The 18977-nt window shown below is 36.3% G+C and overlaps 1 protein-coding gene across 4 annotated transcripts in view; it reads left to right on the top strand.

Annotated features, from left to right (window-relative positions):
- The window catches only part of LOC123550700 (ankyrin repeat domain-containing protein 12-like), a 97154-nt gene extending 87569 nt beyond the window's left edge, over positions 1-9585 (top strand). For all 4 annotated transcript variants that reach the window (XM_053544931.1, XM_053544932.1, XM_053544929.1 and 1 more), the window contains exons 13-14: positions 2322-2414; positions 5608-9585. In XM_053544931.1, the coding sequence (XP_053400906.1) occupies positions 2322-2414; positions 5608-5787 (273 nt within the window). In that variant the 3' untranslated portion in view covers positions 5788-9585. The remainder of the gene's footprint in view (positions 1-2321; positions 2415-5607) is intronic.
- The last annotated feature ends 9392 nt before the right edge of the window (positions 9586-18977 follow it).

Below are 18977 nucleotides of genomic sequence, written 5' to 3'. Positions count from 1 at the left end.
CACACCTGTTTAATGCAAACAGAATGCATTACAAATACATTTTTACTGCTATTAAGTTATTTTCACACATCTATTGGTAAACATTTTGAAATAGTCAAGCAGGCTGTCCTTCCAACAGCTCTTGTTTGTTGTTACGATAAATTTCAAGGAAAATTAGACACAATGTTTAATGATTTTTTTCTGTTTAATAAAACATAACAACAATGACAGTCAGTCATAAATTGATTGAGCCATAACAGTTCCAATAAGGTAGCCCTAAAATCAAAAGTCACATAACATGTAATTCCTTAATGACTGCAGTTACACTTAGAACTTGTGGAATTGAGAATGTGTCCAGTTTAGTTGAAAATCTGCGATTCATATCAATACATACTCATTATGTCTCCCACCACAGTGGTGTTGAAGACATACTGATTTACTCCTCTGTGTGTGTGTGCCTGTCACAAAGCTTGTCCGCACTCTGTCTGAAAATTTCTTATCCGATCTTCACCAGACTTGAACAAAATGTGTTTGCTAATAAGTCCTCGGCCTAGATCGATAACTAGCCATATCGACCCAGGCTCTTCTGAATTATGGCCCTTGAAACTTGTTTTTGATAATCAAAGCCCTCAAAGTCTGATAAAGACTCGCTCGTTTAGCTCAGTAGGTAGAGCGTCTGTCTACGGATCACGGGGTCGTGAGATCGATCCTCGGGCTGGGTGTATGTTCTCCTTGACTATTTGATAAACAACATTGTGTCTGAAATTATTAGTCCTCCAATGCTGATTCATGTGGAGAAGTTGGCAGTTACTTGCGGAGAACAGGTTTGTACTGGTACAGAATCCAGGAACACTGGTAAGGCCGCTATTACATGACTGAAATACTGTTGAAAAACAGCATTAAACCCAAAACAAACAAACAAATTCTGATAAGACAGTTAAGGTCTTGGTAAATGGTTGACTCATATACTATTATTCAGATGATTAGGCAGTTGTTGGAGACATGCACTTTTCTCAAAAGCATCTCTAGGTTTTCAGTTCAATTAAGATACAGTGGAACATCCGTCAATATTAATGGACATGTGTCATCATTGATGAGATCACATTATTGAATGTCATGGCATAAAAAAGTACATTAACATTGATAATTTTCATTTTTTATCAGCCTTTTTAATGAACAAAATCTTAACATAGTGTAAGTTAAAATGAATTTGCATAAAATAGGTTATAAGCTTTACATTGAGAAATATGCACTCATTCTTTTGCAGATTAATACTGACAAACCTTCAGTTGCGCAGTATTTCAGCAGAACTCTTTCCCATATCTCAATACATATTTGAAAATATACTAAAGTACACTTTTAGAATAGCATTCTGTGTCCAAATAAATGTGTCCTCTAGCTCCTGATGAGCAAAATGTTGGTTACAAAATTGGTAAATTCAACAGATGGATTTATCTCTGCACCAAGTTGCGCTCATTTTGTGGCTTTATATTTTAGGGTTACCGTATTGTAACTGTTATTGCTCAATGGATGTACATCAGACTGTTATACTTCATTTAAATAAAATGGTAATTGAGTAATATGTGTCCGATTTTCATTGAAATATGTCAGTATTTTGATAGAGACAAGAACAAAAAAAGAAGAAGTTATTAATAATGAGTCAGTAAACTTATTAAGTTTATATTAAATCCACTGTTTTGTTTTACATTATTATAGAAACAAATTTCCTGCAGTTTTTGTTAGTTTTAACATGCTGATTAGTTTCTGTTTGTTTAGCCTGTTCTGAAAATCTTCACATCATTGTATTGTAAATACGTAGAAATTCAAATTTGATCAATCCTTTCCTATTATGAAAGGTAAGTAATAGAAAGAGCATTGAAACTCGAGGGTAAACGATTTGTACGAGGGGGCGTAGCCCCCGAGTATAAATTGTTTAGCCGAGAGTTTTAATGTTCTTTCTGTTTTGTATCATAGCCTGCCATATATGGTAGTTGTAGGCGTTCCACATTGCCATATACAGCAGTTCAGTGTGTACTAAAATCCATGCTTTACAAATGTGTAAAGCCCAGGTAAAATAAACCAATGCTAGAGCAGAAAATCAATAAAATACACTTCGCAGTCTACTGTTCAGACATGCAGGCATACTTTTCTTTCCAACAGTGCGGTAACTAGCGTGCGGGTATTAAATACCTGCACACTTTTAGTTACCGCACTCTGTACTCAGAGTATACGAATTACCTGCACCAAATTTGTTAAGAAAAAACACCGAGCTATGATACAATTTCTTTAATTTACCATTTGGGCAGCTGATACTATTATTTTGTTTTGTTTTGATTAAACAGGAGGAGAAAGATAAAAAGAACAGAACACGATATAACGGTCGACAATTCCTGTCTTGGATTCAAGATGTTGATGACAAGTATGAAAAAATCAAGGTAAGTATATCAGTTGTGTATAAACGCTTAGAAATCTGGGGTTTTCTCTGACCGTCTGGTCTGGTCCGGTCCGTTCCATTTAGTTGGCAACTTCTACTTAACCACCTTTTACACATACTTAAGTACATCCAGGTCCCATCAGCCCCTGTACTTCTAGTCATCCTTGTTAAACTAGAAATCATCCTGGCAAAAACCTAGAAATTGCAGTCAGGCAAACTTTATCCCTATTTGGCAACAGAAACACCATGCTAGGAACATGTTATACTGTGCATAGCTATGTCTGTTCTGTGGCAGGAAGGTCGGATGTACCATCATTAAGCATAAATGAGAGAGAGAGAGAGAGAGAGAGAGAGAATTTGATGACAAAGAAAGTAAGAAATTCTAACTCGGGATTGTCAAAAGTTCTTACTCACACCAAGTTTCGCTTAGTTGACTTTTATCAAAAGTTTTATATACAAATTTACAGTTGATTTCAGTTGATAATAATGGGGCATCCATGGCCAAGTGGTTAAGGTGTCTCATTTCAGATCACTTGCCCCTGAAGTGCATTTGAAACACCCTCGTGTTGTAGGAACTTTTATGTGAAGAAGCCATCCATTTGGCTTTTGGAATGTTAGATGGTTCTATGGAGGTGCCTGTTAGTGATAAAATCACTCTCCGCAAGGCACCTGCGGTCTTGCTTTAGAGAAATCGCCATAATGATCTATAATTGTGTTGCTGTGACTGACCGAACTTAAAACAAAAACAGCTGTTGATAGTAAACTCAAGTCATCATTAGATTCATGTTGTACACAAATCGGTATGGCCACTGGCTCAAAACCAGAAAGAACACAAATGGTTATGCAATGCATTGACATATAGCAATCCTATTTTGTGGTAGAGTTTTAGAATCCAACATAGTCCTGTAAGTTTCTTCTCACTGTGTCTGCTCAGCGTTCTAGATATGGCAGAACAAAAGGTCATTTTTCAAGTTATGTAAGTAAAATAATTTGTCTTGTAAGATTTGGTTTTGTCTGACTGTTGAACTTTAAGAATAAGAAGATGTGTCACATAGCATTCTCGGTACCAGCTTGCAATTACATTGATTTTTCCTATATTTAAATTGTTTAAAGGAAAATGTAGGACTTCTTTCTTATTTATTACTTAATACATATGTCTTGGTTTTATTTTGTTTTTTTCTTGAGATTTTTAGCTCGTCTGTACGAAGTATATGGAGAGCTATCCTACTCACCCCGGCGTCAGCGTCTTCCCGCGTCCCCCCTTGGTTAAAGTTTTGATGCACTTTCTCCTCCTTATCTCTATAATTACTTGATGGATTTGCTTTAAACTTAAAATAGTTATTCCTCATTGTCACCCACATCATATGGCACAAGGGCCATAACTCACACACAAATATTTCATGAATTATCCCCCCTTTTTACTTAGAATTTCAGGTTAAAGTTTTGATGCACTTTCTTTCTATCTCAGTTATTCCTTAATGGATTTGATTCAAACTGAAAGTAGTTGTTCCACATCATCTCCCACATCATTTGACACCAGGACCATAACTCTGGTATCAATATTTAATGAATTATCCCCCCCCCCCCCCCACACACACACACTTTTACTTAGAATTTCAGGTTAAAGTTTTAATGCACTTTCACTTTATCTCAGTTATTACTAAATGGATTTGATTCAAACTTTAAATAGTTGTTCAACATCATCACTCACATTATATGACACAAGGGCCATAACTCTTGCACCAATATTTCATGAATTATCCCCCTGGTTTTTACGTAGAATTTCAGGTTAAAGTTTTGATACACTTTCACTCTATCTCAGTTATTACTAAATGGATTTGATTCAAACTTAAAATAGTTGTTTGACACAAGGTGCATAACTGTGGCACCAATTTTTCATGAATTATGCCCCCTTTTACTTAGAATTTAAGGTTAATTTTGATGCATTTTCACTACATCTCAGTTATTACTCTTGCACCAATATTCTATGAATTATGCCCCCTTTTTGCTTAGAATTATACTTATATAGTGTTTTGATACAATTTATCTTTACCTCTCTTATCACTTAATATTTTTGACACAGACTCAAGCTATTATGCAATATCTTCATTCACCACTGGAGTCTTTAAACACTCCAGTGACAGCTCCAGTTTCCTCAGACGTGCCCATTTTCACTACCCAGCATCGAAATAGTCGAGCACGCTGTCTCCTGTGACAGCTCTTGTTTTATTTCCCTGTTGTCCGTAGAATTATGAGCAAATGTTATGAAAAGAAGAGTGATATTTTTAATCAACAAAACATTTTCATTCAAATTCTTGAATGAAAACAATAACGGTCATCTGTATAAATTTGGATTTTGTTGTGACATTCATTTGTATGCTATGCAAGACTTGCACAACTTGGGTTGCCATGGCAACTAAGTAACTGCCACAGCACCAAATTGGACCAATTTTAAGTCTTCAGTATTGATTTTGCCGAACTATAGAAGATATTAAACATATTGGCTATTTCACAATTGGACTTGAGAATTCCCCCTGTGTTTTTATCCAGACCAATTTCACAAGTACATATCTCTATAAGGTGCTGTCATACTGTTTTAGAAAGCTTATTTACTGTCTGATTTTGAAGTCCTATATTTTTGTTAGACCCATGAGAAATTTAGCAGTTTACCTTCTGGTAATTCATTTTACTCCACTGTATGGTAGAAATGAATAGATTTTTATGCCCCCGGCATCTACTGATGCGGGAGGCATATAGTGATTGTCCTGTCCTGGCCGTCCGTTCGTCCGTCCGACGAGGTTAACCAAATGGGACCGTTTCGTCTAGCATCAATACCCCTTACTAGAATGACTTGATACTAATGCAGATGTAACCTGTGACCATTCCTCATCTTCAGACATGACCTGACCTCAGTTTGACCTTGACCTTGACCTCGTTTTGGACTTAGGTTGCTTTGTACGGGCAATCTCTTGGTTAACCAAATGGGACCGTTTCGTCTAGCATCAATACCGCTTACAAGAATGAATTGATACTAATACAGGTGTAACCTGTGACTATTCCTCATCTTCAAACATCACCTGACCTAAGTTTGACCTTGACCTTGACCTCTATATCTACCAAATCACTTATCCCCAGTTTTAGATCACTTGTACCTACCAAATCACTTATACGTACATGTTTTCTGTCAATTTCAGGAACTGCTGATTCTGCGACAAAAACAGGAAGCAGATTCTCTGTATGCTTACCAGAGACTGGAGTGGGAATGGAGGCTTAAAGAACTCTCTATGTGTGAAAGAAACGTTACACCAGAAATTGACGAGTTACATGTCCCGTTAGTGACTGTACAGGATAATTTTGACCTTTTGCCCACTTAGCACCCATTGTAACAAGATGGTGGTTTTATTTCTAGCAGACTGCAGTCGGAATTCTTACAAATGGGAGGCGTTGTGAATACGTAGAAAGGGTGTTTGTAAAAGTGGAAATGGATTGCAGTATTGATAAATGCGTAATGAAGATGGATTAAAAAGTGTCTTGGTACTAAAAAGATAGTACAGTGAACCATTTGGCCCTAGGCTGGTCCTAGCAGGTCAGAGGTGAAGGTCATTTGTAAGTGGGCAAGGTCATGCCACATAGTAGCATAGAGACATAGATGTTACAGCTGATAAAAGTTTTTTTGCTGATTCACTGTCGCGTTATGCTGCCTGAACAAAGCATCCAATCATGCGTTTTTTTGTCATTTTGATCATGTATTAAATTATTCTTGGGAACATTTAACTTGGCCCAATAAGTGTTGGATCACTTGTCCAATAATAGCATTGGGCCACATGTCCAATAATAATGTTGGCCCACTTGACCCAATAACAGTGTTGGGCCACATGCCCATCAGTAGTGTAGGGCCATAAGAACTAACAGTATAGATGTGCTTTTGAGACGGGTTTAAATTGATGTCGTAATCATGCTTTCATATTTGAGTGACTTGTTTGAATGATTTTTTTTCTTCTCATTTTAGTTTTAATATTAAAAGAATTTTTTTTTTTTTCATCTTTTAAAGAAGTAGGTTCTCTGTGTTTCTTGCACTTCAGTATTTTCTTTTTACACATGTATAATAAATAAAAGTTACTTCATGCAGAACAGCCCCCTTTTTCATACCTCTTGCTTTAATAGAAATCTTGATCATTTGAAAAAACATGTTAAATATATTAATTAGATGAGTGGGGAAGTTTTTGGATCAATCTAGAGATAAAATGCTTTATATTCTGTATGACAGAGGTTAGCTCAAAAAAAAATGTTTACCTGTGTAAAGATTGCTTATTTCTAATTGCAAATGCTTGGCATAAGAGTGAAATATCCTAGAGACCGCTTTTCTTACCATTTTGGAACATTTTGTGCGAAAGATTCTCATGTAAGAGAAAGATCTTTCATAGAAAAATATTATTTAGCAATTTATTATAAAAGTTTCACCAACAGATGTATAGAACGATCTTTGTTCAGTTTTCGTTGCTAAGGTACAGAAAAGAAAGCTTCTTTTAACAGCCTGAGTTTTTACTTTTGTTTGTAGCATATTTTATTTGTTAAACATTGAAGTAGAAGCCTATTTATGTCTGGTTTTGTTTGAAGAGTAGATTATGTTTTGTTTTGTTGTTTTAGATACATTAGTTTGATATATATATTAGTGAGGAAATGCCACTGCTATTTGTGTACTATTTAAAAACGACTGTTTGTTACCATGGTTAAAGTTCTGAAAGATAGATAATAGTTTATAAATATCCTATTGTTTTAGAGGGGAACAGTATGCGCTTATTGAATGGCTTGCAAGTCAATAGTCACAAACTATTGCCAGAGGGCCAAAGGACCAAGGGTCAGTAGTTTTGACTATTGACTGGCAAGCCAGTCGGTACTGGTAAGTGTTTTACTACATCAGAAATTATTTTTTTCTCAGTTTTATTTCTAAAGTTTTGACTTGGTAGCTCAGGAAACGTGTTGAATATAGACCAGTTGTTTAGCACAAACTTCATTATTTTCCACCACCTAGGCATAGAGCTACAAATCAGTATAATTTCTCCTTTGTTATTCTTACATGTGTTGTACTATTACAATTGATCTTAAATGTGACATTTGGCTACCAGCCAAAATACAGTATCTTCTCTGTAAAATACTAAGAGGTACTTCACTTTATTGTCAGATTGTTAAAACTTAATTCTTTCAGTTAGGAAGCTGACAGAAACATGTTTTGCAGCGAGTGTATCCTAATTGTTTTGTTGTGAAAACCTAATTATTATATTATGTCTTAAAGCCATTTTTTTTCTTCATTGTGTCAGTGCAAGTGAATTAAACTAATAGATAGGTTTGCTGGTATTCAGGGCTTTTTTGGCTACAGTAGGGAAAAGGACCCAGGTGAAAACTGGGCTTAATACTTGCAGTAATTTTGGGACAACTGGGGATTTATAAAGACTGAAATAATTTGCTGTATTGAGAAAAAAAAGTAATTTTTTGTATTGAGAAAAAATGAAGTTAAAGGTGTAAATTGTGATAATTATTCCATGTTAATTACATTAACAACACGCCTCATTGCTTTTTCAAAGTCTTAAATATTTGGGATCACTAAAATCCTAACATTCTTCATTTTTTTATCATATTGGTTATAGCTCCGTGGCCTTGAATAAGGTTTTATTGGAATTCAATGGAAATGCCCAGCATTGCTGCATAACAATACACACTTGTTGATGAAAACGATGAACAAAAAATCAAAACGGCATTTCTCATTGACCTGATCGGGGCAAAAACTGTTACACACACTGTTTACGTAGGTTGTTCTGAAATTTCTCTGTTCACATTCATTAATGCAAATGATCAAAGGCACTGTTTGTTGTTTTGCAGCTGGTATTGACTTGCCATTCTAAACTATCTGTTAACATCAAGAGAAACACTCAATTTAAGTGATTTTCTTCGTCTTAGTATCTTGTTTAATTTACATCTTAAATGTTGCAAAAGTTACGGTTAATAGTCAGCTGCTATTTACGTTTCTTGTAAGCTGGGATGCATTGATTACAGCAAGGCTAAAAATGGAAATAATTTGCAGGATTTTCATGACAACTAGGGAATAATAAAGACAGAAATGATATACTAAATTCAGAAATAATAGAGTTCAGAGGTTTAAATTAGAACATTTATTTCTTGTTCATTAGGTTGACGGCACACTTTCGGCTTTCAAAGTCTAAATAATTGGGATCACTATTACGTTTCTTAGTTCCCATTCTGTACAAATATACATAATTAACTACTGAGATATATATCCAGAATAGCTACAATAATTCTTAAAAAATGACACATTCTCGGTTCCGTTGGGAATGGTAATTTTTACGGGATATATTTATGAAAAGCATTTAATGGGTCTTTTTTGTTGAAATTGAGAAAAATGATAGATATATTGGTTTATGAATGGGGCTGATATACAAGACAAAATCTGTTGGCCAAAAAAAACCTGGAATTGGTACCTGATAAATACCTACCTAAAACCCGCTTAGCTCAATAGGGAGAGCGCAGAGCTACTGTTGCGGAGTCGTGAGTTCTATCCCCAGGTGAGATGCATGTTCTCCGTGGTGATTTATGACAAGACATAGTATCTGAAATATTAATCCTTCACCTCTGATTCATGTGAGGAAGTTGGCACTTACTATGGGGAGAACAGGTTCGTACTGGTACAGAATCCAGGAACACTGGTTAGGTTAACTGCCTGCCGTTAAATAACTGAAATACTGTTGAAAAATGGCATTTTGATTAAACCCAAAACAAACGAACAAAAATGAAATGGTAGATACCTGCCTAGACAGGAATTAGTACCTACCCGAGGGAAGAGTTACCATTCTTTGCAACACATATGAATAAACTATTTCAAAACTTCACTTACTGATGTAAACAAATTTTTCATAAAAGATTCTTTGCAAAATAGTTTTTGGTTATTTGAAGGATGTAAAATTGTATTTAATGTCTTTCTGTATTTGAATAGTTGTGGGCTTATCTCTATCCCACATTTTGTTTGACATGTAAAAGCTACCATTTGCAAAAGCTGCCAGTTATGTTATTCTGCTAAGAAATACAGAACAAGTTTGTAGTTTTACACACTGAATTTACGCAAATGAAATACAATTAAAACTTTTTATTTAAACAACAACTGAGCATAAAATATTAAGTAAATTGTTAGTTTTAAATACTGGTACAGTTGCGGGATTTTGAATGTTCAGAACATTTTGCATAGAAGATGACATTTTTAATTGAGAGTAATTTATTTATCAAAAGTGTCTGTTCAGCTTACTGTATTTGTAGTGCATACTACACAACATGATTTCTGCATGATAATATTTTCTGAAATGTTGGATTTAAATGGTCCATGTATATTATCAAGCTCCTGTGGTAGTAGTACATTACCTTTCATGTTACTTTAAAAGAAAAGTTTACATTTACAATATATGTGCTGTGAATGTCCCATGTTTTGAATGATTTGTGTATGTTCTCACTTTTTGAAATCTTGACAAAACATGAACGTGTTCAAATAAATGTAAATAACCAAAATTATTGTTTTCGTATGTTTATTTTAATCCGTGTGTTTATATTTGATCCTTATTAACCTCTAGACAATGTAAGAGTGAGGCAGGAAATATACAGTCTTACATTTATAGTGAAGAAATAATACGCAGCGGAACCATGTTTTAAAGGTCCAATACTAAGGAAAGTGAACATTTTAATTTCTTTTAAAAAGCACAGAAACTATTTCATTTTATTGGAAAATGAAAGTTGGTATGTAGAAATTCGAAATAAATCGCAGTATATGTACAATTATTTTTTTATGAAGTATGAAGAAAGTTAAAAAGACCTGGGGGGTCATTCTGTCGATTCATTGAAATTTCAACATAATACACATACATCTCATTGAGTTCCAAAGACCTTCTGTAAATTTTGACCTGCCAATCTTCATTATTTTGTGTCTTGCAGAAGTCTATGCATTAGCTATGAAAAAAATTGCCAACTCACTTTCCCTTAGTAATGGACCTTTAACATATCGAAACAATATGAAGAGGTTATACCCATTTCGGAATAATTTTACGCGGGTATAGTCTAATAGTGAATTATACATTAGGCATACAAGATATTTGTTTTGTTAAGATATGTAAAAATATGGTTTTGCTATATATTATTTGCATTCTAATTTGTCTTTTTAGCTGACCTGAGCACAAAGTGCTCAAAGGTGAGCTTTAGTGATCACCCTGTGTCCGTCGTCATCCGTCCGTCGTCAACAATTTGACTGTTAACACTCTAGAGGTCACATTTTTGGCCCAATCTTAATGAAACTTGGTCAGAATGTTACCCTCAATAAAATCTTGGACGAGTTAGATATTGGGTCATCTGGGGTCAAAAACTAGGTCACCAGGTCAAGTCAAAGGAAAAGCTTGTTAACACTCTAGAGGTCACATTTTTGGCCCATTCTTAATGAAACTTGGTTGGAAGGTTACCCTCAATAAAATCCTGGACAAGTTCCATATTGGGTCATCTGGGGTCAAAAACTAGGTCACCAGGTCAAATCAAAGGAAAAGCTTGTTAACACTCTAGAGGTCACAATTTTGGCCCAATCTTAATGAAACTTGATCAGAGTGTTATCCTCAATAAAGTCTTGGATGAGTTCGAAAACTAGGTCACCAGGTCAGATCAAAGGAAAAGCTTGCTAACACTGTAAAGGCTGCATTTATGACTGTATTGATTGATGATCTTTAGGTCAAGTTTAAATCTGGGTCATGTCGGGTCAAAAACTAGGTCACCAGGTCAAATCAAAGGAAAAGCTAGTTAACACTTTAGAGGCCACATTTATGACCATATCTTAATGAAACTTGGTCAGAATATTAATCTTGATTATCTATAGGTCAAGTTTAAATCTGGGTCCAGGTGGGGTCAAAAACTAGGTCACTAGGTCATATCAAAGGAAAAGCTTGTCAACACTTCAGAAGCCACATTTATGACTGTATCTTCATGAAACTTAGTCAGAATGTTAAACTTGATGATCTTTAAGTCAAGTTCGAATCTGGGTCATGTCGGGTCAGAAACTAGGTCACGGGGTCAAATCAAAGGAATAGCTAGTTAACACTTTAGAGGCCACATTTATGACCATATCTTAATGAAACCTGGCCAGAATGTTAATCTTGATGATCTTTAGGTCAGTAGGTCAGGTGAGCGATACAGGGCCTTCATGGCCCTTTTGTTTGTAACAAACACATGAAATAGGGAAGCTCTATTTCATGGTGTCTGTATGGCGCCAAATATAGTAAGTCAACGTGTTGAAATATGAAAAGTAACACATCCCCTCTGAATGTCTGTCTACCTGCCGTTGACGTCAAACCCCTTGCGGGAACGTAGACATTTAAAGGCATTTAGTGATAACTTGTCAAAAGTAGTCTGTGAATGTAAAGTCTACAGACAGTCGAAAAATAAGCACTATAAATGTATGCCTGATAACATAATTCTGACAACTAGTGACACTGTTGAGCAAGCTAGTACTACAGTCTCACCGAAATTACAAATATATGGCATTACCCATGTGTCCTACATGTCCTCTGCTAATTATAACCATTTATGAAGAAAAATGACTTGTTGAATTAAGTTACAGACTCAACATTAACTCGAGCATGTGACCTTGAGTAGTAGGTCAGGTTTGCATGTGACACGGGTCACTACTGATGTACATTAACACCAAGTTACTTCAGTTCTAAATTTTGAAGCCAATATACAAGGGGCAATCATTAAACTCGAGGAGTGTTGATTTTAAAGCGTATACTGAATAACATGTACATTAAACAACATCTGAGCAACTATTTGGCATGATTTCTTCAATTTGTATCAAAGCAGCACTTTTAAATTTATTACTTTAGCAGTGGTAGTGAAGCATCATGGAGCACATTTGGAAATATGTTCAATTAGGAGTTTCCTTTTCGGTATTCATTACTTTTCTTATTTGAGGTGAAAATATATCTAATGAAAGTTTGACATCGTACATAGAAAAAAACAGATTCATAGTACAAAAAGAAGGCAGATTTGCCAGAATAGGAACTTGTTCAACATAGAAGTGGAAAGCATGGGGCAGTGTGCTGTCATTATATACTCTGGGCATGATAGACCCAGACATACTTGCATAAGTTTATCCAACAGAATCAAAGTTTTGAAAGTCTGCTGGAATTTAGTGTTTGAACAGCATCATAGCTGATTCAAAGATGGGCAGGTAGATGTATGCATTAACCAAAGATGAATGTTAGTGTGGAAGTGAAGAAAATAATGGAATTGATTCACTCAGAAGTATTCACTGAGTCATGGAATAGTGAATTATATAATAGGAAAAAAATTAAACATAGACTCTACATAGAATGGAACTGTTTAACATAAATGGGTCGATCAACACCATGCATTCAGTCCTTAAAAAAGCTAATGTTATGTTGCCATTCTGGCATGTCTGACAGTACATATGCACATTAAAACTTGTATGAAGCAGCCAGCCAAGGAAGTGACGCAGTCTAGCTCCTAAAGGCAAGATAATTTGGTTTTCCAGTCAGTAATTATTAAAGAATATTTTGGCCAGACTTCATAGGTTAGTGTTGTTTATAGGGCCAGTAGGTTAAAGATCAAGGTCATAGTGACCTTTAAACTGAAACAACTTTTTGTCAATTTCTGAAGAATACTTGGACTTAAGACGGTCAGATTTGATGTGATGATTGCCTATAGTCAGTTCAGGTGTCCGGTAAACGGTCAAGGTCACAAAGACTACAAGATTGAAAACAGTTTCCGATTGCTAGAGGGAGAACACTTGGACCTACGGTTTTAAGTTCATAGCATTATTGTTTATGGTAAGTAGATGACCCTAATAGTTTTCGGGACCAATCATTTAAAGGTCAAGGTCACAGTGACTTAAAGATTTAAGCAGTTTCTGATCAATGCGTAAGATGATAGCTTGCAGTCAGTAAATAACCCCTAATGTTTCACTGGTCAGTGTCATAGTGGTTTCATTTCAACAGGTGTCCTATTCCAAAAATTACATAACCACGTCACCACAAAGGCATATGTATTTTACCAACAGCTTTTGTTTCCTATAATTTTGACCTAATCTGACAAACAAAAAGTTATATATTGGTCAAAATGTTCTCATGTTATGACAGGAAACTTGCCAGGCTCAATGCCATTGTTACCTTTGACCTAATGACCCTAATGCAAATAGTAAGGGACATCTACTGACCAGAGTCAATCATCGTTCAAAGTATGGTGATGCCAAATCATTCTTCAGTTATTAATCAGAAACTGTTCTCTGTTTCAATAACACTGTGACCTTGATGTTTGGTATGCTGACCCCACAAATTAATCCTGGCCAGTTACTAACCACAGATATCCCCACCCTTATAATGGATGGCATCTACTGACCAATCACTGGCAATTGTCCAATGAAGCCAAAGGTCGTAGACAAAGCATTCTTCAGCTGTTATCCAGTTACAGTGTTATCATGACCTTAAGCAAACTGACTCACTCCCACACCACTACCCAAATATTACGCTGTGCATTCCAACTATTTCAATGCATAGGCACACTATAAGAACATTATTACGAATAATAATGTCCCAAATTCGGAATATGCCAGTATTTTTCAAAGGTGGTGGTGCTATCACATCAGTGGTGGTACTATATAGTGGTTGCAGCACTATCGTATCAGTGATGGTGCTAAGGGGTCTGACACGCGTGGGTCACCTTAATATAGAATAATAAATAGTCCCCTGCCACTGGGGACAAAAACATGGGCCACAGTTATATATGCAGTGACTCATGTTTTTGTTCCCAGTGGCTTGGGACTATTTATTATGCCATATTAAGGTGACCTACACGTGTTAGACCCCTAGTAGTGGAGGCACAATCGCATCAGTGGTGGAGCTATACAGTGGTGGCGGCACTATCGCATCAGTGGTGGTGCTATACAGTGGTGGCGGCACTATCGCATCAGTGGTGGAGCTATACAGTGGTGGCGGCACTATCGCATCAGTGGTGGAGCTATACAGTGGTGGCGGCACTATCGCATCAGTGGTGGAGCTATACAGTGGTGGCGGCACTATCGCATCAGTGGTGGAGCTATACAGTGGTGGCGGCACTATCGCATCAGTGGTGGAGCTATACAGTGGTGGCGGCACTATCGCATCCGTGGTGGAGCTATACAGTGGTGGCGGCACTATCGCATCAGTGGTGGAGCTATACAGTGGTGGCAGCACTATCGCATCAGTGGTGGAGCTATACAGTGGTGGCAGCACTATCGCATCAGTGGTGGAGCTATACAGTGGTGGCGGCACTATTGCATCAGTGGTTGCACTAAACAGTGGTGGCAGCGCTAGTGTATCAGTGGTGGTAATATACAGTGGTGGCGGCACTATCGCATCAGTGGTTGTGCTATACAGTGGTGGCGTCCAGATAGCACCATCACTTGCGCAAAAACCCTGCTTACTGGCATATTTCTTTTAACAGAAATTTATTTCATTCTTATATTTGTCTGTATAAGTATCATAAACATTCAGACCATTTGCCTGCGCGATGATATTCTTATAGTGTGTCTACGCATCGACTTGTAATTGAAATACTGGACGATATCAACATGAGCAAAAGTCTGAACCAGGAGAAAAGCCGTTATTTCCACAATTTACAACATTTATTAACAAACTAAACAAACTGTAGTAAAAATGTTTTACAGGACACTACATTTTCCGATTTTGAAATACTAAGTTCCATCAATGAAAATATATTAGACAGAAATATGAAGCCGGTGATAGCTGCACCACAGAAATGTCGACGCCATCTTTTGGTGATGGTGCTAATAGGGTTTAGTAGCCTTCAGATTCTCTTTATATCGACATGTCATCCGTGCTTTGGAATCGAACACAGGCTGGCATCGGATTTTGCAGCCGAGGTGTCCTGATTTTCCTTTGCTGGGCCTGAGGTGGTCCGAAAAAAATCACAGACACACTAGAAAATTCACTTACTGACCAGATACATTGCAACAATTGTATATACATAAATTTTGCAGATACAGCAAACGGAAAGAAAGTCATGCTAGTAAAAATGCTAGCCGTTTGTCCGGCTTTTTATATCGAATGCGATTGCTGACCAGATATTTGAAAAAAGGATGGGGCCTAACTTCGATTTACTAGTATATCTAAATATAAATCAATCGGGTTAATGCAATTTTCGGGATATTCCGCTGGCCTATGGGTTATTGCGGGACCTGTTGCTTACTGCAGATTTTATTTTAGTACCGAACTAGCTCGTTCATGATGACAGGCGGATGGCGGCACTTCCGTGTTTCAGAACATGTTCATTTTTAAAATTCTTCTGTGTTGCTGCTTTATTTATTATTTTAATTATATTACTAGATTCTATTACAGTTATTCTGTGCACTTCTTGCTATGGTACTCTTCTTTTTTTGTCCGTGATTGTGGGTGTTTTTCTTTTTGCTAAAACTACCGTCTTACAATTTGTAATTTGTTCAGTGGTTGCTCTTTTGCACCTACAGCGTTTCTTGCAGGGATTTTTCTTGTTTTGATTTTATCATTAAATGTCACATTACCCCCGCGCTTGCCTACAGTGACTGGTGCCTTCTTTCCTCGAGTGTTAAAAGCTGAAAAAAGCTCTCCACAATTTTCACAAGGACCGCCAATTAAACAATAAACACATAGCTTGAACAGTCTACTGAATGAATGACAACACATTTGAAATGACTTCGAAAACGGAGTTATAATCCAAACATGCGGAAATGCTGCACACGCAAACATGCAACCGTAGATTGTAGCCAGCGGAAACCCGCAGAGGAACGAGGCGCACGTGTATATGACGTTCTTACAGCACGTGTAGCAGGACCAGGATTTTATCCAGCAACAGTCGATTGTTCTAACACCTCCTGGTTCACCAAGCACGTCTTCAAACTGAACCTGTGGAGAAGAAAATAAAGCTCATTAAAATGTATGTAAACGTGTTAAAGAGACCTACATAATTATATCACAGTGGTCATGAAAACGCTTCAATCAATAGAGCCAATGCTTTTTCATGTAAAACAATGGCTTTAGTGATTCTACAAATGTTGATTGCTCACATATAACTCAGGACGTTCAGATGGTTGTAAGCAAGCCTCCGTACAGATAAAAAATCTTATCCTTTATTTTTTTAAATCACACATTGTCAAATAAAAGCAAATGTCGAACCTTAACATGTTCATTTATAGCTCTCGGATCTCTTGATTGTTCTTGTTCTTGTTTCTTGTCTCCCTGTATAGCAGCTTTCCCGTCTTTCCGTGGCTGGGTTTTAACTCCAGCACGAGCAATACTCTGGGTCCCAACTCCAGCACGTGCAGCACCTTGGGTCCCAACTCCAGCACGTGTAGTCCCTGTAGAAGGCACTGGCTGGACCTTTCTAGATGCTGTTGGCCTTGTAATTCCCATTGTTATTATCAAAAAATTTCACTAACAGACCAGTGAAAGATCCAAACGAAATATATTTTTGCAATATAATTTTCGTGCTGACCTATTACAGTAACAGAATTTGAATATAAAACGATTAAGGTAAAACTATTTTCAACTTACTAAGGTCAAAAGATTGCGTACCGAATTAATCTTCAGAAGAATTATTGTTAAACAAAAGTTCTAAAATGTGGTTTACATGTAACTGGAAGAATAATCCTACCTTGGGATTCAGCCAGGGGTTTTTACTGCTCAAGTATTTCGGTTAATATGATATATATACTGCGATCAGATGCTGAAATTCTAATCAGTAAAAAATGATTAATTACTCCCCAAAATGAACTCGAGTTTGCTGGAACAGATCGTCCCCATATTAAACGGACAGGCGCATCATACAAAGTATTGGACCAACTCACTGAGGCCAGAAACTGCAATACATAATTAATTTACAGCTCACAGAACCGGGAAAAGGTTATAACTTATGCACCTAGTGTAAGCAACAATATAACGGTATCATTTTACAATTTATTTTAGATTTAGTTCAATTTTTATTTTTTGTGATATTTTGTTCATTACATATCAATATAGAACTTATTTTGCCAGTGTTTAAATAAAAAATATCGGTCAAACCAAAGAAGTATGAAATACAAGTGCTATTTATTTTTTTAGCTCTTTGGTCAAACACTGTGATATTATGGACATTATTTTTTATAATTGATAAAAAGCTACTGAAATATCATATTTAGTTTAGTTTATTTCAAACAATGATTGCAATATTTACAATTCATGTTACACAGTACAAAAGATACTAGTTTGAAAAAATATCAGAGCCGAAAGCAACAGCTTACAGAGGTCTTCTCCTACAATAACATATTGTAACAGGTACAGTACGACAGTGTTTATGTTCTTGTCTGAAATATTATCTTTAAGAAATATAGGTAAATTGAACGCTTAAACAAAGAACTACAAATTAGAATATTGCCATTAAAAAGATAATACAGTGAAACAAAAGTCAGCTGAAACTGAGATAAGCAGAGGAAGAAAGAGAAGGCATAAAAGGATTAATTTATGAGATATAGTCGTTCGGATTGTAAAATGGTGGCAGCAAGCATTTAATATTACATGATTAGGTGCCAAAAGATGGAAGCAGTCTCAAGAAGACAAGCTATTTGACTATATATTTAATACAAAACGTTTATCTGCCAATTTCCGCACACGGAAATATGACTGAAAAATATGATCTGAAAAGAACACACCAGGCCCCAATTTCACAGACAACTTAGTAATTACTTAAGTTTTTTCCGTGAAATTGGGTCCTGTTGCGGTGTGCGGTGCTTAATAAGTCATTGGCTCGTCCCATGGTTGAACTCGAACGTTTTATGTAACACATGATTGTATTATTATCGTGTTATCAAGTCCATATTTGCAAAGCTGTCTTGACATCCGATATTGTTTCCGATCGCGATAAGATAGTGATTTCTGATATCGGCCGAATGCCGGGCCAATATCATTAACAGATACCGGTTTGCCGATTCTGGCCCAGTATACCGATGCTTGCCGGGGACCAGTCATTTTTAGTTGTGAGCATCATTAAGAATACCATCACGTTCTATCTGTCTATCACATGTTTTTGTTCCATATATCTCATATGACCAGTACTATCTCTGAAATGGATGCAATGTTAATGGAATATGCAGTAAAATTACTTTTCTGACAACTGAGTATGAATGTTGATATGTTGTCCATTTATTTAATGTAGCATTCTATTATCAGGCACATTTCGGACATTCTTATAACCACAACATACTGTCTTAGAACTTGACCGTTGAGAATAAAATATCAGTTTATTCCCGCCAATCTATTTATTCTAGAAAAGAAAATGATATTTTTCGGTATTGGCAAGTTCATGTACCTACAGATAGAACTTTCAAACACATGAAGTTATTGCGAAAAGAACAACAAACTTTTATGTACTCTTCAGCACCCATTTCGCAGCTTATCACCAATATCCGTAATGATTAGCATTACGTTCGATTGTACGGGCTGATAAG

Source organism: Mercenaria mercenaria, chromosome 6, assembly GCF_021730395.1.
Source record: "Mercenaria mercenaria strain notata chromosome 6, MADL_Memer_1, whole genome shotgun sequence".
Taxonomy (NCBI): Eukaryota; Metazoa; Mollusca; class Bivalvia; order Venerida; family Veneridae; genus Mercenaria; species Mercenaria mercenaria.
Note: the sequence above shows the minus strand (reverse complement) of the source record. Positions and strands in the feature narration are given on the sequence as shown.